This window comes from Mus caroli, chromosome 12, assembly GCF_900094665.2.
Source record: "Mus caroli chromosome 12, CAROLI_EIJ_v1.1, whole genome shotgun sequence".
NCBI lineage: Eukaryota > Metazoa > Chordata > Mammalia > Rodentia > Muridae > Mus > Mus caroli.
This window is the reverse complement of record NC_034581.1, coordinates 37086580-37108126: the sequence shown is the minus strand read 5'-3', so window position 1 is coordinate 37108126 and position 21547 is coordinate 37086580. Positions and strand designations below refer to the sequence as shown.

Below are 21547 nucleotides of genomic sequence, written 5' to 3'. Positions count from 1 at the left end.
TTCAGTATATGTTTGTAATGTGGAGTATCTTTAATACAAAGTATTGAGAGAGAAAGTTGGGTTTGGCTTTGCCAAAATGAATAAGGTTGATGATAAAGCCCCAAAACTTCCAGAAGAACATTTAGTAGACCTTGATTACGGGCATTTTTCAATGTAGGCGCACACATGTATGTTTAATGTGCTTTAAATGTGTTGACTATAGTTTGTTCTCATTGCCAAAATTTGGAGAATTAAGCTGCTCCTCCTCCTACTAAACAAAACAATAGAAAACAAAAAGTCGCCCACGAGATCTGTGTTCTTGGGTAAAGCTCTCCAAGGGGAAAAGCAGAGCTGTTTTCTTGCCCCCATCCCCCTTCTTAATATGACCTTGTCTGTAGGAATGAAAGCACCTTTTGATGAGCTTAGGACAAGGTTTTAAGAAAAAGGAACCAGGGCCGATCTTTGGACCCAGTCTAATGACAGACCTGTACCTTCAATGGAGACCGTCCAGCAGGCGAGGGGGATACTGATGTGGTGTGTCTTGCTGGCGAAGCTGTAGATGAAGAAAGAACATTTTAACTAAGAAAAACCAGAGGGCTGGCTGTATATGCCATCTATGTGTCCAAGCCCAGGCAGATGTGTTAGTGGATAAGGATCTTCTCAGCAAGGGAAGAAGAAAATGGAGAGGACAAACTACACAATGGCTCTCTAGAATAGATTCCTCGTAGAAGATGGTGCCATCAAGACATTGGCCAGTTAGTAAAAACGTTACTGGTGCACACACATGATGCTTTGACTAGAAGGGTATGGCCCCAAACTGCTCCGATGGCCTTTTTTTCTTTCCTTCCCGTTCTTTTTCTGCTGACAAGGCTTCATGTAGTCAAAGCTAGTCTTGAGCTCCATACATAGCTGTGGATGGCCATGAATTCCTTAGTCTCCTGACACCTCCTAAGTGCTTAGGTTATGTGTGTTTGCTGCCACGCTTGGCTCTCAAATCCTTTCTAAACCTCCAAGTCTAGATGCCTTTCATCACTCAACTGCTTTATCTCATAAAATGCTCCTGGGGGAAAGTGCCAGGAGTTGTTGGGAGACGCCTTCTGTCTTTGGCCTGAACAGGGAAGACCAAGGCCCTGCAGGCAGCCTAGAGCAGGCCTATAGAGATGTCCAGTAACCCTTCCCTTTCACGCCAACATTCCCAGTGCAGACAGAAAGCTTGTCCACATCAGTACAAATGGGGATAAGCTTCCCATTTCTTCTCTAATGCCTGTCCATAGGCTTCCCTCAGTCCCCTAGGTGGGGAATTTGAGATATCACCATCATGGCAAGAGTGACTTCTGCTTCTCTGGGATTTTCAGGTCTGATGCCAGGGACCCAGCATGTGTGTGGCATGTGCTCTTTTGTGTGCTTACAGATCATGTCTTGTTTCTAGAATGTAACTGCATAGCATAAAAACAGTTTGTGACCCAGTCGATGGGGCGAGGCCAAGCCGTACTTCCCACTTTCACACAGAGTGATTTTGGTGAATGTGAGCTCTGTTCCTCTGTGATTTCCTGCCACTCTTCCAGCCATCACACTGAGGTCTAGAACTCATAAAAACCTACCAAAAGGCTGAAAGGAAGAAAGACAGACAGTTGCACAGCCTCACAACACTGACCACAGATGATGACATCAGGACAGACCATGAAAGCAATCAGTACAGAAGGGACAGCAGCCCTACCAATCTACGTGGGAGGAGAAGGGTTTCCCAGCTGTACTGAGCCCTAAGAGACCACAGAGGGTGGTCCATTATCACACTGCGGGGTTGGGAGGTCTCATCTATACAAGCCAGCTCCTACTTCTGTTCCCACATGTTGTGAGTGCTGACTAGGAAGAAAACCACATATGTACAGAGAAATCGGTCCCAATGGGGGTGCCACATCTGCCACTACTGTCGCTGAGGTCAAGGTCTCCTGTGTACTTGACTTGGTCTTAGACACAGCACAGGCCTTGCACCTAATGCTCTTTCTTCGAGCTATTTTTCTGGATATATACTTTCTATAAGCCTAAAATAGACCCATCAGCTTCTTTTTGTCTCAGACGCCCAGCTAGCATTGACAATATTTATTCCTTTGTCAGAACTATCAATCCTATTTTCCCTTAAAAATACCTTTCAAGTTCCCATATTCACGGGCACAACCAAGCCTTTAAATAACTAGACTGTCTGAATGTACATGGATCACCAAAGAAATACAAATGATTTGGCTGATGGGCCCTCATTTCTACAATCAGACTGATATACTAATGCTGATCAATAGGATTAAATTCATCCCTCATTCTGTTTAAACATCTCACTGACCCTGCAGAAACTATTCAAAGGATGAGAAGCAACAATGTAGCAAGTGAAACCGAGTGCTCAGACTAGGGCAATCTGTGGAGGAAATGGTACCACATTTTCTTTAGTTCTTAGGCCGGCTACACGTGGAAAGCTCTAGCCAACGCAGGAAAGTGCTGACAAGATCTGGTTACTGGAAAAGGCAGTCAGTTCAAGCTTCTCTTAAAACTGCTCCACATGCAAGTCACCAAGCAAGTGGTGTATGTTCAGAGGGAAAGTTGGCCTTTTCCCAGCAGAAGCTCATGAAAGAGCCAGCTCTGCTTCTGTCTGTGATTCTCTCGGGACCCAGGGCCAGGCTGGAAGTTTCCCAACCATTTTCAGCACTCAGATGTTAGTGAGCAGAAGCAGCCCACAAATGGCCTGGTAAAATGCTGGCCCCAGCCTCATTTCAGGAACATAATCTACCGGCTCAGAGGCTAGACATACGTTAGGATGTGCTTCGTGAGCCACAGTTACGAGAGATGCAGGTCCACGCTTTAGCCCTTTGAGCAACACCACTGCTGGAAACAGAGCTCTGAGAGCAGCAGATAACTCAGAGTGTCAGAGGCACCTCAAAGCCACTGAGAGTTGGCTCTCGAGTCAGCTGAAACATTGATGTCATTGGAGAAGATTATAGAAAGCGGCCGAGTTAGCAGAGATCAGTGCAAGCGAAGGGCAGAGGCCAGTGGCCCATCAAGCAAGAAGGGTTGAACATGGAGCCAGGAAGAAGATGGCATGCTCAAATTCTTCCGAGGGGCTTATTAGAATGGACTGTTGTCTGACTGTATGGCAGAAGAACAGGGAAAGGAGGAGCCAACTAGAGGTGAATGATGTTGCTAGCAAACTGAAATACTCAATATACTTATTATATGAAAGTGATTATTCAAATGCTTCAAATACCCACCAGTCTGTGTGGGCCTTGGAGGGACAGGGGGAGAGATAAGTTTCCCACTGTCCGACATGTTCTTGGCTTCTTTCCCACTGTCCAGGCTCCAGCTGCTAGGGGTGGGATTCACAGCTGGAAGGGAATAACACAGCTAAACACACAAGAGCCAGCTTTGCCTTTCAAATGCTTGAGATCTTAGGAGTCCCGCAGAATTATCCAGAATGTAGTCAAAACGACCACAAAACCTTAAGCGGTAACCAAGCAGGACACTTCCCCAATACTAAACCTCTCTCTAATTGGTTACCTAACAGAGCTGACATTTAATTGAGTAACAGCAGGTCTCTTTATTTCCCTCAAGCTGTCAAACAGGACTACAAATCTCTATGCCAGGGAGTAGCAACCTGCTGAGAATTCCAAATGTGTTTAGATGCTGAGAAATAGATGGAAAATATAGTCATCAGCCTATTTGTAGAAATGTCTGAACAAATGGCCATCTAAAGGAGGCGATGAGGCAAAGGGCACTCTCTTATTTCAACTGTGTGGCAGAAGTACCAAGGGCAGGGTTGAGGGTGCCACACTGACCAGTCCTGTCAGGAAAGGATGAGTCCCAAATGGACAGATTACACTAAGTAAGTCCTGAGAAAACCACTTGGACTGCTGATAGCATCATTGTTACTTTGCAATCCGTCTGCTCCAGGCATCAAGGTGTAGGAATATAGACAGCTCTGCTAGGAAGCAGGGCAGGACACACAGGTTATGAAACACTCTACAATGAAGTTTCTAATAGTAAACCAGTGTTCCTGCTTGCTTCCCGTGCAGATACTGCCATCTGACGGACGCAGTGAGAATTGCCACGTTTTATTCCTCCAAATTACTGCTTTGATTTAATGGGGTGGAAATATTTTAAACATTATTTTTTTCTCTATTTCTTTTATATTTGCTGGGTAGTTTTCTTTAGTAAAGTTGGTAAAAATAACAGCACATTCCCTAGTTTCTCCCGGTGAAGATCAATGCTTGACTTACAACATTAAAGCTAATTCCGTGCTTTAAAATAATTTTGGCTAGGTCCTCACTAATTTTCATCTCCCTTTGGGAAGTTTTAATGTTAATCTATCAGTGTACCAAAATGGTAATACAGCCTAGTTCTTAATGGGGGCAATTAAAGTGCACTTTACTGGGACATTTCATTAGTGAGTCTTGATTCATTAGCCTGCGAAACTGCTATTTTTGAGGCCTGACCCTGAGAGGCAAACGGGTGACTTTGCAAGTCCCTGCACCCACAGTGGAGGAAGTGACATTTAATCTGCTCTTCCTGGTCTGTGTGTTGCTAATTGGCTTCTTAGCTCTATGCATGCATTTGGTGTGTGCATCTTATTTGTGTGTGCTTGACCTTGAGGCGGGGCCCCACTCCATTATGCATCGGATTGCAATGCTTGCATGGCATTTAATGGTACAAGAGCCTGTGTGAGTGACCACAAACAACAGATGAGCTGGCTGAATATGAGCTTTGTGAAGGAGACAATGGATGGGGTCTGTGGAGTCAATTTTAGGGGTAGCTACTTTTATTGTGTGAACTAGTGGCTTAATTGGCAACTTTGCTTCAGGAAGAGCAGGCTTGGCCCGGGCTCGCTGAACAACACAAAGTCATTACACAAAGGAGCTTCTAATTTGCTCAGAGCTTAGGAGTTTATGGAGAATGGATCATGATAAACTGCCTTTCACTAATTACCTAGAGATCACACTCACCCTGATCATTAACAGTCTAGAGCTCTACCTGCCACACGGCACACAGAAGACTGGGGGAAATGAGGACACAACAAACCCTGACACATTCTAGGACCTACAAGGGGTAGATGACTGGTACCCACCTTTCTCAGGTGCAGAAAGGTTGGGGTCACTTCGAGGCAAGGCCCCATCTCCAATGTGATTAAACAGCATCCTCTGGAAAGGGAGAAGAGTCCATTTTTATGATATAATATGCTGAGATAGGATGCCTTTTAGAAAATGAGATGGTTATCTCCTTATGAACCTCTTTGCTCAAAACATTTTCTATATGGTATAATGAGCCTAGGAACAAATAATTAAACTCTATTTAAGGAGGAAAGGGGAAACAGAGTCTTAAGTTTTCTGAAAGAAACATAATAAGAAATGGTGTTGTACATTAAATATAAATGGTAAATAATTACTCATAATAAACATAGGGAAAATGAATAGTAAGTATTCCCTAGTGTTCTTTACAAGTGTATACTGCTAGACTGGCAGTATGACATATGAAGAAGAGTGAAAGGAGAAATATTCATTTAAAAACCTACTATATAGACAAACTTAGAGTTCAAATCCTATAATAGACAAAAAATGAGCTAATGAATATTCTATAATTTTAAGCTACAAAATTACCAATTTTACATGGCTCTACCTAACTCATGAAAAGAAAAAGTGGAAACCTACAGCATTATACATTATTGTAATTGTGGTAACATATATACTGATTCAAATTTTATCCAAGACAGATAACTTAGGACTAATCAAGGAAGCCTTTCAGAGTTTCCCATGCTGGCACATGATCTCTTAGAGCAGATGAAACAAACTGAAATCCCCTTGCAATGCCAGTGACAACGGGAAATAAAATTGGTTAGCTGGTTCAGCCAAACGCACTCAGAAATCATTTCTGCAAGACATCAGTGCTGCGCAGAGGAGGTATCCTGGGCCTTTCGGGAAGATCACACAATCAGCAAAGATAAACCAATCAAGCCAAATCCCACTCGCTCTCATCCAATTCCAGATGCAGCTACAGCCTTCTGCCAGGATGGTGTAGAAAAACAGAGAAATTAGCTGGAGCAGAAACAAGGAGTTTTTTCTGCTCTTAAAATTAGTCCCAAATAAACTGTGAAAAAAAAAAAAAAGCTCAGGGATACAACACGAATCTTCCACTTCGTACCCACCCTCCAATGTACATACGTTGCCCCTGGATGGAGCCTGTGGCCCCATGCTCACTCAGGTTTTTGAAAGCGAGGTTTGAGTGACAGGCAGAACCACATTCCCTAGCTCTTATGACATCTCCAGGACACAGCCCCTTTCCTGGTAATCCATGGAAGACCAATGGCAAAGGCAAATGGATTGTACCTACATTCTTGGGGAAAGGAGTCAGCTGCAGCAGTTCCCAATAGCTATGGACAAACAGGAAGGTCTGGGCAGAAGCAGGAGTCTTCTGCTAAATTAAGTTGTTCTCCCCTCCCCAGACTTCTGCTCATACACATGCAAACACACACACACAGATGGTTCGTATGCTGGCTTTCCCTTGGAATGTTGTTGTAGCAGCCACGAACCAGGTTGAGGTCAAGGGTCAGGCAGTCCCTCTCAGTTTCACCGTCAGGACTGTGACCCAGATATCCCTCTAGAATAGTGGTTCTTTAACCTATGGATCCTGGCCCTATTGTGGGTCACATCAGATATCTTACTCAACCTGTGGGTACCATCACATATCATGCATATCAGATATTTACAGTATGATTCATAAAATTTACAAAATCACAGTTATGAAGGATTTATAACAGTAGCAAAATTACAGTTAGGAAATAGCAGCACAGTCATTTTATGGTCGGGGTCACCACAGCATGAGGGACTATAGTCAAGGGTCACAGGATTAGGAAGAACCACCGCTCTAGAAGGATGAGTCAGAGGGTACACCAAACGATGAGCAGAGACCAGAGGTGGACTGACAGTCTTCTTCCAACTGGCCTTGTCACTGGTTGCTTTTGGCAGGCACTGTATGACTCCAAAGAGATTCACACACAATCCCACACTCTCCCATTTTCTAGCCTCTGATCTCCCGCCCCCCCCCCCCAGGAGTACCTGAGAAGGCTCCACGGGTGTCGGGTAAATGGCACTGCACGGTCTATCTCTTGGGGACAGGCAAGAGTTTTCTCTGGAATGTTTGTGTTTGTCAGACAACAAAGGCGAAGCTGGGAAGAGAAACAGACATTATCAGTGAGCTAGCCCGTGGGGCCTTAGTGAAAGCCAGAGTGGTGTGGCAGCTGCCTACAATATGGGCCACTGAAGCCACAGTTCCCAGGGCCTGGAAACATCTCAGGGCGCCAGACAGGACATCCCCAACTCGGCACTAACCTCTGGCACTCGATGGAGCAGAACTCGTCACATTAGGTGAAGCAGAGTGAGTGGAACTCAGGCTTGAGGTAGATGGACTGGGCTGGAAACACTGGGAGCTACTGTCACACATGGCTAGAAGCTTCAGTTCATGATATGTGAAGCAAGACAGCAACCTTCATTTTGTTTTCAAACTAGCAAAAAGAAAAAAGAAAACCCCAAAGGCCATTTAGAAACAGAGGAAAGTCTTAGGGATTCAGACCAACCATGAAGATGGCCTGGCTTAATCAGGTCTGAGAGTTCCACTACTGCTGAAGGAAGGAACACACATGTAGTTTCAGCTCTAGTCCCCGACCCCATCAGTAGCCTTCCCTCCCTGTAGTATAAAGAGAAATACTTCTAGTCTTGGGGACATAGATAGGGAATTATTTCTAATTTTCATTTATTGATTGACTGGGAGCATATATGTGCCACAGCATGTGTGTGATTGCATGTGTGCATGTGTGCATGTGTGCATGTGTGCATGGCATGCAAGGGGAGGTCAGAGGACAGACAGCCTGCAGAGAACTTGAGTTAGTTCTCTCCTTTTGCTATATATGCTTGGTGACAAGTGCTTTGCCCACTAAGCCATCTAGCTGGCCCAGGTGAGTGTTTCTAAAAGGCACACAATCTGCTTTCTCCTTAGCTTCAAAACTGTGTTCAAAGCGTATACTGGGAGTCACATTGTGGCTGTTTCCAAAGACAGTGCTAGGCTTATTTTACTACCACAAAATAAAATGCTTGAAGACTCCCATGAGTTCTAAAATACCTACAAAACTATGCATTTTCTTCCATTTTTTTATTACAGAAAATTTTCTTATATAACTATGCAAATTTTATACTGGGGCCTCAAGCCACAAGGGAACTCATAAGGAGTTACTAGAGAAGAGTAGGAGGCAGCTAATGTGTGTCAACTTACTCCAAGAACCCAGGACCCAGAAAGCAAAGAACTACCAAGATCAATCTGAAAGCTAAGCCGGGGCAGCCTGCCTGGTCTTTGTAATTGGTTATTTATATGTTCTTAAAGCGATGGGCATTTTGGAGAGACACATCTTTGTGGATTCCAAAGGCCAACAAAGCGATACTGAGAGATCTTAATAGGTTGGTCCTTAGGTCAAGTTCTTGCTCGAAGGTCTGTTCATGAGCCCAGCGGAATGGACAGACACTCTCATGATGCAGACAGAAACGGAAATAGACATAAGCAGACAAAAAGCTAATGAAGTACCTGCATGTTAAAGACTTCATCAGAGCTTTCTGATTGCCCTGTAATATTGCTTACTTCAGCAGAGGCCTGTGAGGACAGCGAGGACGAGGAATACCGGTTGACAGCTGGGTAACTTAATGGGCTGTTTCAGGAGAGAAAAAATAACAACAACAACAACAACAAAAAACCAGTTAGTTGTTAACTCAGCCTTGGAACTGTATTTTATCACATGCTGGCATGGCATAAAACCGAAGGGGAAAAAAGACATCTCATTTTGTTTTCTCCTGTTTGCCGTGATATAATCAAATGTTTGAGTTTATTTATTTCTCATGCTGTCGCTGTTTTTACCGGGGCAGATGTCTGCAGCTGCCTCTTGGCTTAATTATTTCATTAAGAAATAGAGAATTTGACAAATTGTACCATAAAGAATGAGAGAACCATTCCAGATCATCTTGCGGGGCTGGCAAATTGTAAAGTAATTCAGAACACGACTTACCTGCGTCTAGGGATTACCCTGGTACCATCTGGACTCATGGAAGCAGGGGCTGAGTTTCTACACACACGAGGGCTTCCATTGGGAAAATGGACAGGGCTGGCCTGGATACAAGCAGGGAACTCCTGAAGAGGAGGTAAAGGGTATGTGATTAGAGCAACTGATGAGGCGCTTCAACCTACTAAACAGACACTCTCAACACCATGGAATCTACCTAGGGACCAATTACAAATGCCAGTACTATTGAGCCTCTGCTACGGACATTTGTTTCATAAGCAGCAGGAACGCCACTGTAATAGTAGAAGCTCCCTGGCAAATGCTGCAGTGTGGCAGAAGAACCAAAAGATGTCACTGTTGGATAGATACTGCATCCACAGACTCACAAACGGCAATGGCTTTGCTTAGATTGCCCTACCATGGCGTTCTGCACGCACCTGTATCCCAAAGCTCGATTTCATCACAAAGAACTGGTCCACCAGTTTTTTGTGAAGGGGTCTCATATCTTGAGGTACAAACTTCTCGTGCACGGCCAGCCCAAATTCCAGAATCTGTGCCTTGATAACAAACAGAAGGGAAAGACTGCATTAGCATCTACTTTTCATGGATGCTTGCTGTAGACCACACATCTCTCTGAGCAGCTACACTGATGAATGGGAACAACAGTTACTTTACAGGGAGGTCACAGGATGAAATCCCTACGTGGGGATTTGAATTTGGGACTCCACGAACTTGACTTCCCTACTTCACCTTCCCTAAGGATCTCTTTAATGATAACCCTCTTTAGTGGCTATGGGTCCCTGGCCCCCTCATCCCCTTCCTAGGGTGAGGCAGGGAATGGGGCAGAAGCTGTTTCCTGTTTGGAGGGTCAAGCAAATCTTTCTTAGGATGACACCTTCTCTCCTGCAACAGACTCCCAATCCTGAGCTTGGCAACATTTTCTAGGGGAGAAAGAAAAAAAAATGAGCAGGAACTCTGTAGCAGTTGCTATGCTTTTCATTTTTCTTTAAAACAATTATTCTCATTTAGTTCCTATCATACACAAGGGATCTTGTTTCAAAGAAAAGGAAATGAAGATAAACATTAAACTTTCCTTTGTTCAACTATCAATAGTGTGTGGTTTCTTGGGTTTTGTATGACAGCAATCTTCTGCATCTCAGTAAACTGAGCTGGGGTGAGCTGGGGCTGCAGCATCTTCTCCTCTGGATGCCTAGCCCTGCCAATGCATTCCAAGGAGAAAAGCCCCATGAAATGAATATGGAGGAAAGAGTGGAGTGTATCTGACACACAAAGGGAGCGACAGCCTGTGAGATGGGAGATGGGAGGGACCCAAGAGTTGTGACTCACTACAGCAACTGCTGGCCTTCTTTATTTTAAATAGCTGTTGGGTCACCTTTCATTTGCTCGGGATAATTTTACTTGGGTCCATCAGGGAATAGACTCCAGCATGGGGATTAGGAAGCCCATTGCAGGGAGCTTGGCCTGCGGGTCAAGCAGAAACAGGGCTCTACAGAGAAAGATGTGCTATATAGCAAGCTGGTCAACACTACTAAGCCCTCTTTGGAACCTTATTAGGCTTTCAAGGCTGTCTTGTGTTGGACCCAAATGGCCAGGTTTCATACTTTGCCCTAGTCTTAGATGTGGGCCATTGAGAAGACAATGACCATAGGCCAAGTGGCTCTCTACAATTGAGGCAACTCCTGTAAGATCAGGCCGCTAGATATATCTACTGAAGATATTTCTATGCCAACCAGACAGAGGTCCAAGAAGGATGGTGGCCTTTCCAGTCTAACTCCTAATGGTCCCATAGAAATGATGTGTCATGCCCAAGGTTACATGACAGGTGTTTGTTTCAGCTGTTCTACAGCAGAGACCTCACATTTCCAGGCCACAGACAGCTCTTTCCATAGGGTCCCATAAACAATACCAGGCATGACATAGTAAAGTCTTTCTAATTTTATTTTCTAATAAAATTTTATTTTCTAATAGAGTTAATAAGTTTAATAATAGAGTTAATAAGTTTAATAGAGTTAATAAGGGGGTGTTAAAGTTCTCCACCTTCTCTACTAGTCTACATGCTCTTATTATATAGCCCTATCTCTCTTACCCCATGTCATTATTTTGTGGATAATACCTACAGAGCATAAATGGACTAAATTCATCATAACCCCATCATCTTCCAATGTTAAAAAAAACATGCTTTTTGATTAATTTAATATTACCAAGTAGGAAGAGATGCTTCTGCCCCAGCCTATCATACATACTCTGCTTTCCATGATGACAAAATTATTTCCTGTTTAACCCAGATTGCCAACTGTTTCTTCTCTATCAGAGGTTTGCAAACCCTTTTCAGGCAACCATCAACAGGGGCATGGTCAGCAGCAGAACACTTATTCTTGCTCTCGGTTCTTGATGGCACCAAATAAAAATAAACTGCTTCTTTGAAATAGAAAATGAGGAGAGTACCTAGTTTGTCCACATAGTTCATCCTTTAAGCTTTATCTGCAAAACACAATACTACCACAGAGCAACTCTACTCATTGTCTACTCTTTACTATTGCAGTTACGTAACCATCATATTCATTCATGTTCTTATTCAGGATCTTGAGGTGGGCTGAATTTATTTGAGCATAAAATTTTGAAGGACAGGTTAGCAACAGGTCTACAGAGCAAGTCTTCAGGAAGGACATTCAAAGAAACTATGGGAAATGTTACTTATGGGGAACAACTTGTTAAGATTGCTCTTGGGTCCAAGTGGGGAGAAATTAGCCAGTTGGGTTATACCACAGGTGAATCTGTCAGCTTGAGACTGCCACTTCAGAAAGGCTGTTCATGCAAATGCCCATAGGTGGGTATCTGGCAAGGATGCATAGAGTTGGGCAAGATAGAATGGTTACTTCTGAAATCCTACCTGCTCAAGCATCAGTTCTCTTAACCGTGCAATCTTCTCCCCATCTTCAGGATGACTTAAAATATAGTCTTTGACAAAGAATGCCTAGGAAGAGAAGGGACAATCAGACTACCCTGGGAGAGTTACCATGGAAGTGAAAGGCAGGCACACTTATTATTTTTCTAAGGCTTGGCATATGCAGAGAAATGGTATGATTATGAAACATGTTTGGGGACAGATGGAGTGATTTCTAACTGTGGGCAGCTCGTCACAGGCAACATTCAGAAAGTCAGAGCATCTCTTGTAAAGCAGACCAAAGTCAATGAACTCTACATATTATATTCTGAAATAAATTGTCTTAAGATTCAGTGTGGCTAAGATGGTTTTCTGGCCTATTATGAAAAACAGATGAAAAGTCCACTTAAAGGATCAACAACCAACCAGCCAACAAACAACCAACACAAGACTACCCCACTAACTGCTTTGATCAGGCAAATTACTTTAGGTAGACATTTGTTAAACAGTTCTGATCTCCTGGCCCCAACACAAACACACTCAAAGTATCTCATCATGAAGATGAAATACGTGGGCTACACAAATGGCTGGCTACACATTTGTCCTGTGTTATAAAAGAGTGCACTTGGACAGACCACAGCCATCTGTCACTGATAATGGGACCATGTTTGCACTAAAAGATCTATAAAATCTGAAAGCATGGCCACTGATGAGTTCCTGTCCAGCAATCCTCAGTTCTCACCTCTTGATACCTGGAGACCCCACCATTCACTGCAGCATCTATGACTCCATTGAGGCACATGGTCAAGGGGTTGATATTCTGCATCTGCCTCGTCTGACACTGGCTGATCAGGGTCTTCAGCTGCTGGTTCTTGTTTTCTAACACTTCCATGGCGTTTTCCAGAGGACTCATCTCTACCTGAAAAGCAAATGAGTATAAATATCTACTGACTTTCATGACATTCAAAACCAAAAATGCCGAGGGGTTGGGGGACAAGACAGACAAAGTAGACTATCCACCTTATGAATCATCTATGGTTCTTAGTGGCTCCCATCAGTATCTCTTCTGGGAATTATCCCATAGCAAGGAGAGGATGTGGAAGTCAAGTTACCCATTCATCAGTAAGGCATGAAAACATCAGATAACTATATCCATCGGTGGGGGTATGGTTTGGGTAACAAGGAACTGTCTACTCTATAATAGCACAGCTATAAGCATCCCCTGTTTAGGATCTTTTGGGTGGACCCCGAATAATGACTGTGTCACGCTTCTAGGCACTTATTTGATACAAAGCAGCCTGAGAAACCCAGAGATACATTAGCAGATCTTCTGGTGTCAAAGAGCTCTCAGTCTCACTGGAGAGAGGGGACATATGCCCATGCAGACCCCATATGCATTTATAACAGCACCATATGGTGGCACAGGATGGTACACAGTTGGGAATTACAGAAAACAAGCTAATCACATACATTCCAGGATCTATTTTTTGGTGCAGAGCCAAATAGAATCATAATGACTTACTGGGTTGGTACAGGGGACCTAATTGTGTCTGTGATCAAAGTGCTTTCCCCAGTATATGGCACTGTGCTGTTAATGTCACTGACATTCTCTGTGAAGAGAAGGGCTGCCAAACTCTTAGTGATGAAGTGACTGAGCTTACAGGAAGCACACTCAGGCACTTGTTCTTTCAGTCAGAGAAACAAATTAGAATAAAAGGCCACTCAGGCTATCTGAAAGTAACACTTTAAGTGACTCAAGTATATGAAAATTAAGAATAAATACTAGTCAAGGATAATATAAAGGGAAGGGACACCAGAACACATGACAGGATAATTTCAATATGTGTAATCAGAAAAGAACACCTTCACTGAATGTACAAGACTTGGAAACTAGTAAAAAAGAAAAAGAAAAAGAAAAAGAAAAAGAAAAAGAAAAAGAAAAAGAAAAAGAAAAAAGGAAACAACACAAGAAAAACTGGGCAGCAAATTCCTGAAGTAAATTTAAGTAGCCAGTAAATACCTGCAAAAGTTCTAAGCCTTATATGTGAGGAAACACGAACAATACTGCCATACTATAAATACTATACAAGGCCCCGTATAGTGGTAAAAATAAATATGGTGATAGACAGCAAATGAGAGTAGAACTGTGAGCACCAGTGCCCCCTTTCTGCTGTTGGGAGTGCAGACTGCCTCATTAGCTTTGGAAAACAGTTGCAGTATCTATCACCTATCTACTTATATAAATTATATATAATATTATCTATAGCTTTATCTATCTCATGGTCCAAAAAATCCTATTCACAGGTGTATATCTGAAAAAAAATGGAGCTGGACATCTATCTATATGTGCAGCTGGAACCATGAACAAAAATGTTTGTAACTGTTTCCCTAGTCAGGAATAGTATATAGTAATGGGAAGCTTTCTTGTCGGACTTTTTTTTCATATACCACAAATAACACTAAGCAAATTAAGCAAGTTTTAACAGAGTGCACACAGTTAAGCCAAACTAAGTGGACTGGTTTAGAAAAGCATAAATAGGTGAAATCTAAGCTAGGAAATGCATACCACAAACATCAGGATACCTCAAGGGTAAAGGCAGGGAACTGTCACTGTAATTTGGAGGGTTCATAAGAAGCCCCTATGACGCTTTAGCACTGATAAATATAAACAATTTGTAGTATTAAATCTTTGTTTTATATGTGCAAAAGCCAAAGCACAAAGGCAAGTCTGGGTCTGAGCCACTGTAAGTTAGTCTGTAAGTGTCTTCAGAACACAGGACAGAATGCTGACTCCAGAGCAGTTGTTCTCAACCTCCCTAATGCTGTGACCCTTTAGTGCAGCTCCTCATGATATGGTGACCTCCAACCATGACCTTCACTGCTACTTCATAACTATTATTTTGCTACTGTTATGAACCATAATGTGTGTGTGTGTGCCTTTTTTCTAATGGTCTTAGTCAACTCCTAAAGGTGTCATGACCCAAAAGTCAAGAATTGCTGCTCAGGGGCTGTGGGTGGGGAAGAGCTGCGTCTAAAAGGACACAGACTCTCGGATGACAGAAGGAAGGAATTGGAGAGATCAATGACTCAACAGCTGCAAACCATCAGCCCTGTCACTATGCACTCAAAAGGGATTACAAACATTTTTATGAGTTGTTTAGACTATAATAAAATGAAAAAAATCCATCTTCACATTTGCAAACTCTAATACTAGTAATTCAATAATTTTGTGAACATCACATAAAATATAAGAAAACTTGTATAGAATACATGAACTTCAGAGAATATTTCTAATATGTATCTGAGAGAAAGTATAAATAATTCACAATGTTGGATGAAACGGAACGCAGGGAAGGAACTGACTGTCCTCAAAAGAACCAGAATGAATAAATATACTGCCGCAATTCTTCACCAGCACTCGGTAAATACAAGAAACGGATACACATGTCTCCTTGTCAGGTCAGAAAGCAATGGTGTCTGTGAGGAAGACACTAAGCAGCTGGCCTGTGGCCTGCCTACTCCTCTTCCTGAGGAAGGGCCTTTGAGGAATTGAAAAGGAAACAGGTGGCCAGGTCACTTCTCCCAGCTGACCAACCCTTCATGTAAATGCACTGAGAGTACCTGCCAGGAGGAAGACATATGGTCTCTGGATCCCTGCAGAAGGAAGTCTGTAGTAGGACTTCTTAAGTAGAGAAGCCCAGACTCAAAGACAGTGTCCCTGAGAGGTTTCCAGCTAACCCTCTGAAGAATGGCACGTAGTGTCTCCTACTGTACACTTAAAACGGGGAGCCCTGTGAACCCCATTTATAGCTTTCATGTGTGATTCTAAATTGCTACCATTGCTGTGAGATAGAAAGATGGTGGATGCGGCTTCAGTCTCGGAAGAGCATCTGGACCACATTAAATTATTAATAAAGCCTGATGCTAGGAAGGAACATGGAGTCATGTCTAATTGGCTCAAAAGGAACATCTCTATAGATAAATAAGGAGAATGCAAGAGGCAACTGAACCGAAGCGCAAGTGCAATCACAAAGCAATTGAAAATAAATAATAAAATTAGGAGGAATAATTTAATAACAACAGCTGCCATGGAGTAACACAAAACAAACACACTTAAATCTATGATCCGGTAATAATGGTAAAACCTAAAGCAAACCAAATTCCAAGCAGCCTTCCTGTTACTCCCTCAGGGTGCCAGGACTCACTCATTTCAAAAAGAACATTATATTTCCTTTCCTATATATCACAGTAATAAAATACTTGAGAATGGATATTATTTTATAGAAATATTGCAACAAATAAATAAAGACAAATGATAAAAGTGTGTGTGTGTGTCAGCATGTATACATACATGCCATGTTGTGTACATGGAGCTTAGAAAACAACTTGAGAGAGTTGGTTCTTTCCTTCTAACACATGGGCCCTGGGGACTGAAGTCAAGTTTTCAGGCTTGGCGGCAAGCACCTTTACCTACTGAACTATCTTACTGGTTCCCAAATATCAGCATCTCAATCCCTAAAAGATCAATAGGTCTGGGCAATGACAACCAAAAACCCATTGTCAATTATTCTCACTAACATCACAAGAGAAGAGGAGGGGAGACCAGGAGAAAACAGGAGAGAGGCATAAAAAACTATTAGGTGGTCTTGCACAAACAAACCCTTACTACGCCTTGAGGCTTAACTATCTATCAACTTACAAGAAATATAGGCCACAGAGAAATATGTTACATGACCCCTCTTGGATCAAGATTTAAGAAAACATTCCAAGGCAAACCACTGTGATTCTTCAACAAAAAATATTAAAAGAAAACATGCAAGGGGAAAATCTAGACTAAAAGCCTTTAGGCAACACTGCAAAGAACTAAAGTGAATGTCTAGACTCAAAGGAAGAGTGAAAAGAAAACCAGACTCTTGGTGAGGCATAAGGGAGCGCTAGAAATTTTATATTCACCATTTTACTGTGATTCTTTTATAGGTAACAATGACAGGTTGTTTATAAGCACACACAATGAATTATGGAGGACGCTGTATGACATCACATTTGTTATAACATTATCTGGTGTGATAAGTGGTTAGAAGTGCAGACAAAACAAAATGGGTTCATTTTCTAGCTGCTGAACATGACAAACTAGGACTGTTATACGTTCCCTCTATTGCTTTTGTGTGAATTAAGTGTCAGAGGGTAACTGCCTCCCATGTCCTGGGTGTATGAAGTAAGGGTTGAAGCAGGAGGGGACTTCTTACACAGGCAAAACCAGGAGCCTAGGGCAGCAGTGAAGCACTAGATGGCACTGTTATCAGGGCTGGATAAGACTCCTGGGATTCTGGGTACAGACATATGTATATATATATTTTTTGTTGAGTTTGTTCTTTGACAATTTTGTACATATATAATGTGTATCTTGATGACTACAAACAGAAGCCCTTCTAATATCTCTCACACCCCTATCATTCTATCCTGCCTTTGAATACCTTGCCTACATCTTTTCTTTTCATTGTTGTTGTTGTTGTTATTCCTATTTTTGAGACCCTCTGAGTTTAACCAGGATCATCTATGTGACCATGGGTTTGGAGTCATCCACTGGGCCTAGTGGACTCCTCAGTGGGAACTCAAATGAAGAATGACTATCCCTTCCCTAGAATCCATCACTAGTTCAGCAGGGAGAGGCAGGGGTCCATAGACCCATTCTTGATCTATGGTTGATTGTCGAAAGACCCAGTCTTGAGTAGGCTCATTACAGGAAGCCACAGTTCACAAGTACACACCCTGTGCCAGACCTAGCAGACAGCATTCCACAGCCCTTCTCCCTATCTTACATTCCTCTGTAACGTTCCTTGAGCCGAAGCAGGGTAGGACAAATGTCCTGCTTAGGGCTGAGAGTCCAGCTGTTACTTATAGCCAGCACCTTGCACAGCCCTGGGTCTCCGCATTCACCAGTTTACATTCACCAGTTTATTACAGTCAAGCATTTCCGGTTATGGCTGGAAGTAGCATTTAAACATGGATATAATCACAGATATTTAGAAGGCAGCTTGACAACATGACAGTTTACCTAAACTGGGATACGTTCAGCTCTAGGGCCTAAAACCTCCTCAGGCATGTATTGGGGGGTGGGGCAGGTATACTGCACTGGATATGACTTCCCCCTTGTGGAGGGGGCATCAAATCACATTGAGATTCCATCTCACCAGAATCAGAATAGCTATGATAAAGAACAAACACTGGTTAGGATGTGGCGACTGATAAACCCTTACTGTTGGTGAGCGTACACTGGAGCAGCCACTATGGAAATCAGTGGAGGTTCCTCAAAAAAAAAAAAATAAAACCTAAAGACAGAATTACCAAATGACTCACTACTGACCCAATACCCAGTGGACATCGTATTTCAGAAATACTTGCTCAACCATGCTCATTGATGCTCTGTTCACAATAGCTAAGAAGTGGGACCAGCCTTGATGACCAACCACTGATGAGCGCACAGTGAAAATGTGGCCATATACAGTGTATTTCATTCACCTGCAGAGAAATGCACAGTTAGGAAGTCTGCAGGCAAATGGATGGAACTAGGGAAAAATTATACTGAGGCTTAGAAAGATAAACACTTCATGTTCTCTCTCACGTTTAGAGTCTAGTTTCAGACCTTCAGATCTGTGTGACTAATCTGGAGTAGCTGCAGAAGCAATGCAATAAGACAAGGGCTACTGGGTGAGGAAATGCCTTAAGGGAGTAGGGAAAGCAACACAGAGATATAGCTGTACAGAGGAGGGATTGTGAGGGTGGAAAGTTTAAGCAGAGATGGGTGTGGGTGGACAGAGGAGATGAGAGTGGGAAGAGGAAGGTTAACCAACACTAAGATGTATGGAAAAAGCTATACTGTCAATCATAGACGCACACTACTTTTTAAGCCAGCATAAAACAGAAGTTAAGGAAGACTTCAAAGAGCTCTAGCCCAATATTTGGATATTGCTGCTGCCGCATGCTGAGAGTCACTAAACAAACCCCTAGTGTCAGGTATGAGATATCGCCTGTTGCTTTGTTGGTCAAAGAAGCTCTGCAGGCCTGTGAAACAATATAGGTTTGGCCATTCTTTTTGGTTGCCCACCAGAACTAGCTGATAAGATCCTACTGCTAAAGACACCATGTAAGGAGTAGAGAAATCAAGTTAGAACTAAGCTGCCTGCTGCCTCCCTGTTGGCTGGTGTTTCTCGTGCTGGAAGGTGTTCTCACGCTGGGGAGAAGGTATCAATGGGCTTCCTAAAACATGAACCCTATGATCAAATGAATTTTGAAGCCACCCATTCACCTGTAGATTCTAGCATCGCAGATAAGACATTTCAATTAATTTTTCTGCATCTATTGAGTACCTACTATGTTCTTGAAGTCCTTATATAGGAAGAACTAAACCAGTGAGCCAACAACTCTAATGGATCATGGATCGTTCTAGGTAGCAGGAACAGGAGAACCACACGGAAGTTGCTGAGAGTGGGCTGTACTTAGGGAATGCAGTAGCCCTGTTTGACTTGTTATGTGAGAACATAAGATTGCATATCCTAAGAAAGTAGGCAGCTGATGTTTGAAAGGCTGTGTTTAGTATTTCTCCCTTTAACATTATCTATCAGCATGGTATTTTTTATGAGTGGTGTGTGTGTGTGTATGTGTGTGTGTTGTTTCCTGGGCTAGGACTGTTGGTGAATCTTCATAGAATTTAACATTCTGGACTGTATAGATCTGAAAAGATTGTTTGAATCATTAATGCAGTGTGGGTGACTAAGAACACTGCCATGGGTTGGGCTTTTGCTGTTCTGTAGGAAGCATAATAATAAGATTTTCTGAGCACAGTGGCAGCCTCCCCTCTTCTATGAAAGGCACTAAAGTATGCTATACCAGCAACCAGCAATGGTGGATTAACCCCTGCACACAGATAGAACTGGACTAACATAATTTTGTGAATTGGGTTTCGCTTCCTTAGGGAGCCACATTAATATTTTGACATTGTAAAATGAAAAACTCATTCAACCCTTAGCCTTGAACATGATAAGTTGGTCTTAGATGCTGAGAGATTTTTGTAGGAGAAGCCATTCTGGAAAAACATTTTGGGGAGAGCTATTTTTATTTGTTTATTAACAAAGTGAGCTGCTACTTACTTTGGTATTGTTTGCATGATAGATTTACAATTGATGTATTTTATTTCAAGCAGAATACTAGGTCAATCCAAGGGCCAGGCTCAGAGCCGTAATGGATGTGCAAAAGGAGGAAAAGATCCTGGGAGGCTGGGATGCTATGGCCGCCGTGCTAACATGCAGCAGAGACAGACACCAGTATGGAGTACCAGCCTTGTTGCAGTCAGCTACTCTCTCCCATTTCTCTTCATTTGGATAGAAGCTGTGGAGGTGCCTGGCAACCAGAGAATTCTTGAGAGCTGAGGTTATCAGATTCCATAATGGCCTCTTTACCTGCAGCTCTATTCAGGACCACTCAGCTTCTCTCACTGTCTCTCTCACTGCAGATCAAAACAGCCGAGGCTCCACAGGGACAGATTTTATGTAAGCTTTATATGAAAGGGCTCCATATTAGCTTCATTTTGCCAACAAGAAAACTAAGGCTCAAAGAAAGCAACAGAGCTGGGTTTTAGAATATCCATGTCATAACTCCGACATGATGATTGCACAAGAAAATAGGCTGCCCTCTTGGCATTGGACTGCCTTGTGATAAGCAATGAAGATCACTGATCCAACACAGGTAGGAGAGTTGGCAGGCTGGTTGTCACTCCAGAACTCCAACATGTTGCTTTTACATGCTGCCACCATGACTGCTTTAAAGAAGTGTTCTGGTTGGTTGAAGCAGGACATCAACATTTACCTTCAATCAATACCTTAGATAATGCAGTCAGAACTGTGAGGGAACCCAGGAAAGTGAAAGAGTATAAGCAAGTCGCAGTGGGCTCAGCGACCTGGGCATGGATGATTGCTGGGGCGATGCTATGTTCCTTACCACTTCACGCTTTTCCACTTCGAACCAGCGGGAGATGCCGGGTAAGCTCTGGACCAAGTACAGCGATGTTCTTTCCACCCAGAGACTCTGCAAAACAACACAGAGTCAGTTTCTATGCCTTCCTCTTCTTTAGGCCTCGAGTGGTGACAAATCTGAGCAGGTGCTCCTTATTTCCTGCAGCCTTTCTTCAGTCTTCCCTGGAACACTTGTGAAACAATCCAGTTAGTAATTCTGCACACTGCCTACACCTTTTTTCTATGTAAAAAAAAAAACAACCAACCAAACAAAAAACCAAACAAACAAACAAAAAAAACGAGCACTGGCTTCAGAAAGCCAGGGTCAGAATACAGCGGCAAGCTGTATGCAGTCTTCGCCACTGTTTCTCCAAAATGTGACTTTAACCTCTTCACTCACTGAGGGTTAGCCATTTTCATTTAGAAGGGGCAACAGTATAAGTTATCAAGACAAGATTAGGGTAACAATCATCTGAAGGGACTGAGGACTTTAGAAACACATGGCTTGATTCTTCTGTTTTAAGGTGAAGACTTTAAGTTTTAGAAAGACTCTTGACTCCCTCAAAGCCACATTCTAATTAC

General features: G+C 42.8%; 1 protein-coding gene across 7 annotated transcripts in view; it reads right to left on the bottom strand.

The window, feature by feature from the left end:
* The window catches only part of Dock4 (dedicator of cytokinesis 4), a 406102-nt gene that overhangs the window by 5141 nt on the left and 379414 nt on the right, over positions 1 to 21547 (bottom strand). For 2 of the 7 annotated variants that reach the window (XM_029484743.1, XM_029484745.1), the window contains 11 exons: positions 20952 to 21038; positions 12700 to 12876; positions 11964 to 12047; positions 9490 to 9609; positions 9059 to 9180; positions 8584 to 8704; positions 7341 to 7422; positions 7068 to 7177; positions 5084 to 5156; positions 3234 to 3347; positions 465 to 532 (listed from right to left, as the gene is read on the bottom strand). In XM_029484743.1, the coding sequence (XP_029340603.1) occupies positions 465 to 532; positions 3234 to 3347; positions 5084 to 5156; positions 7068 to 7177; positions 7341 to 7422; positions 8584 to 8704; positions 9059 to 9180; positions 9490 to 9609; positions 11964 to 12047; positions 12700 to 12876; positions 20952 to 21038 (1158 nt within the window). The remainder of the gene's footprint in view (positions 1 to 464; positions 533 to 3233; positions 3348 to 5083; positions 5157 to 7067; positions 7178 to 7340; positions 7423 to 8583; positions 8705 to 9058; positions 9181 to 9489; positions 9610 to 11963; positions 12048 to 12699; positions 12877 to 20951; positions 21039 to 21547) is intronic. The other 5 variants (XM_029484746.1, XM_029484744.1, XM_029484747.1 and 2 more) reach the window with 4 other exon arrangements.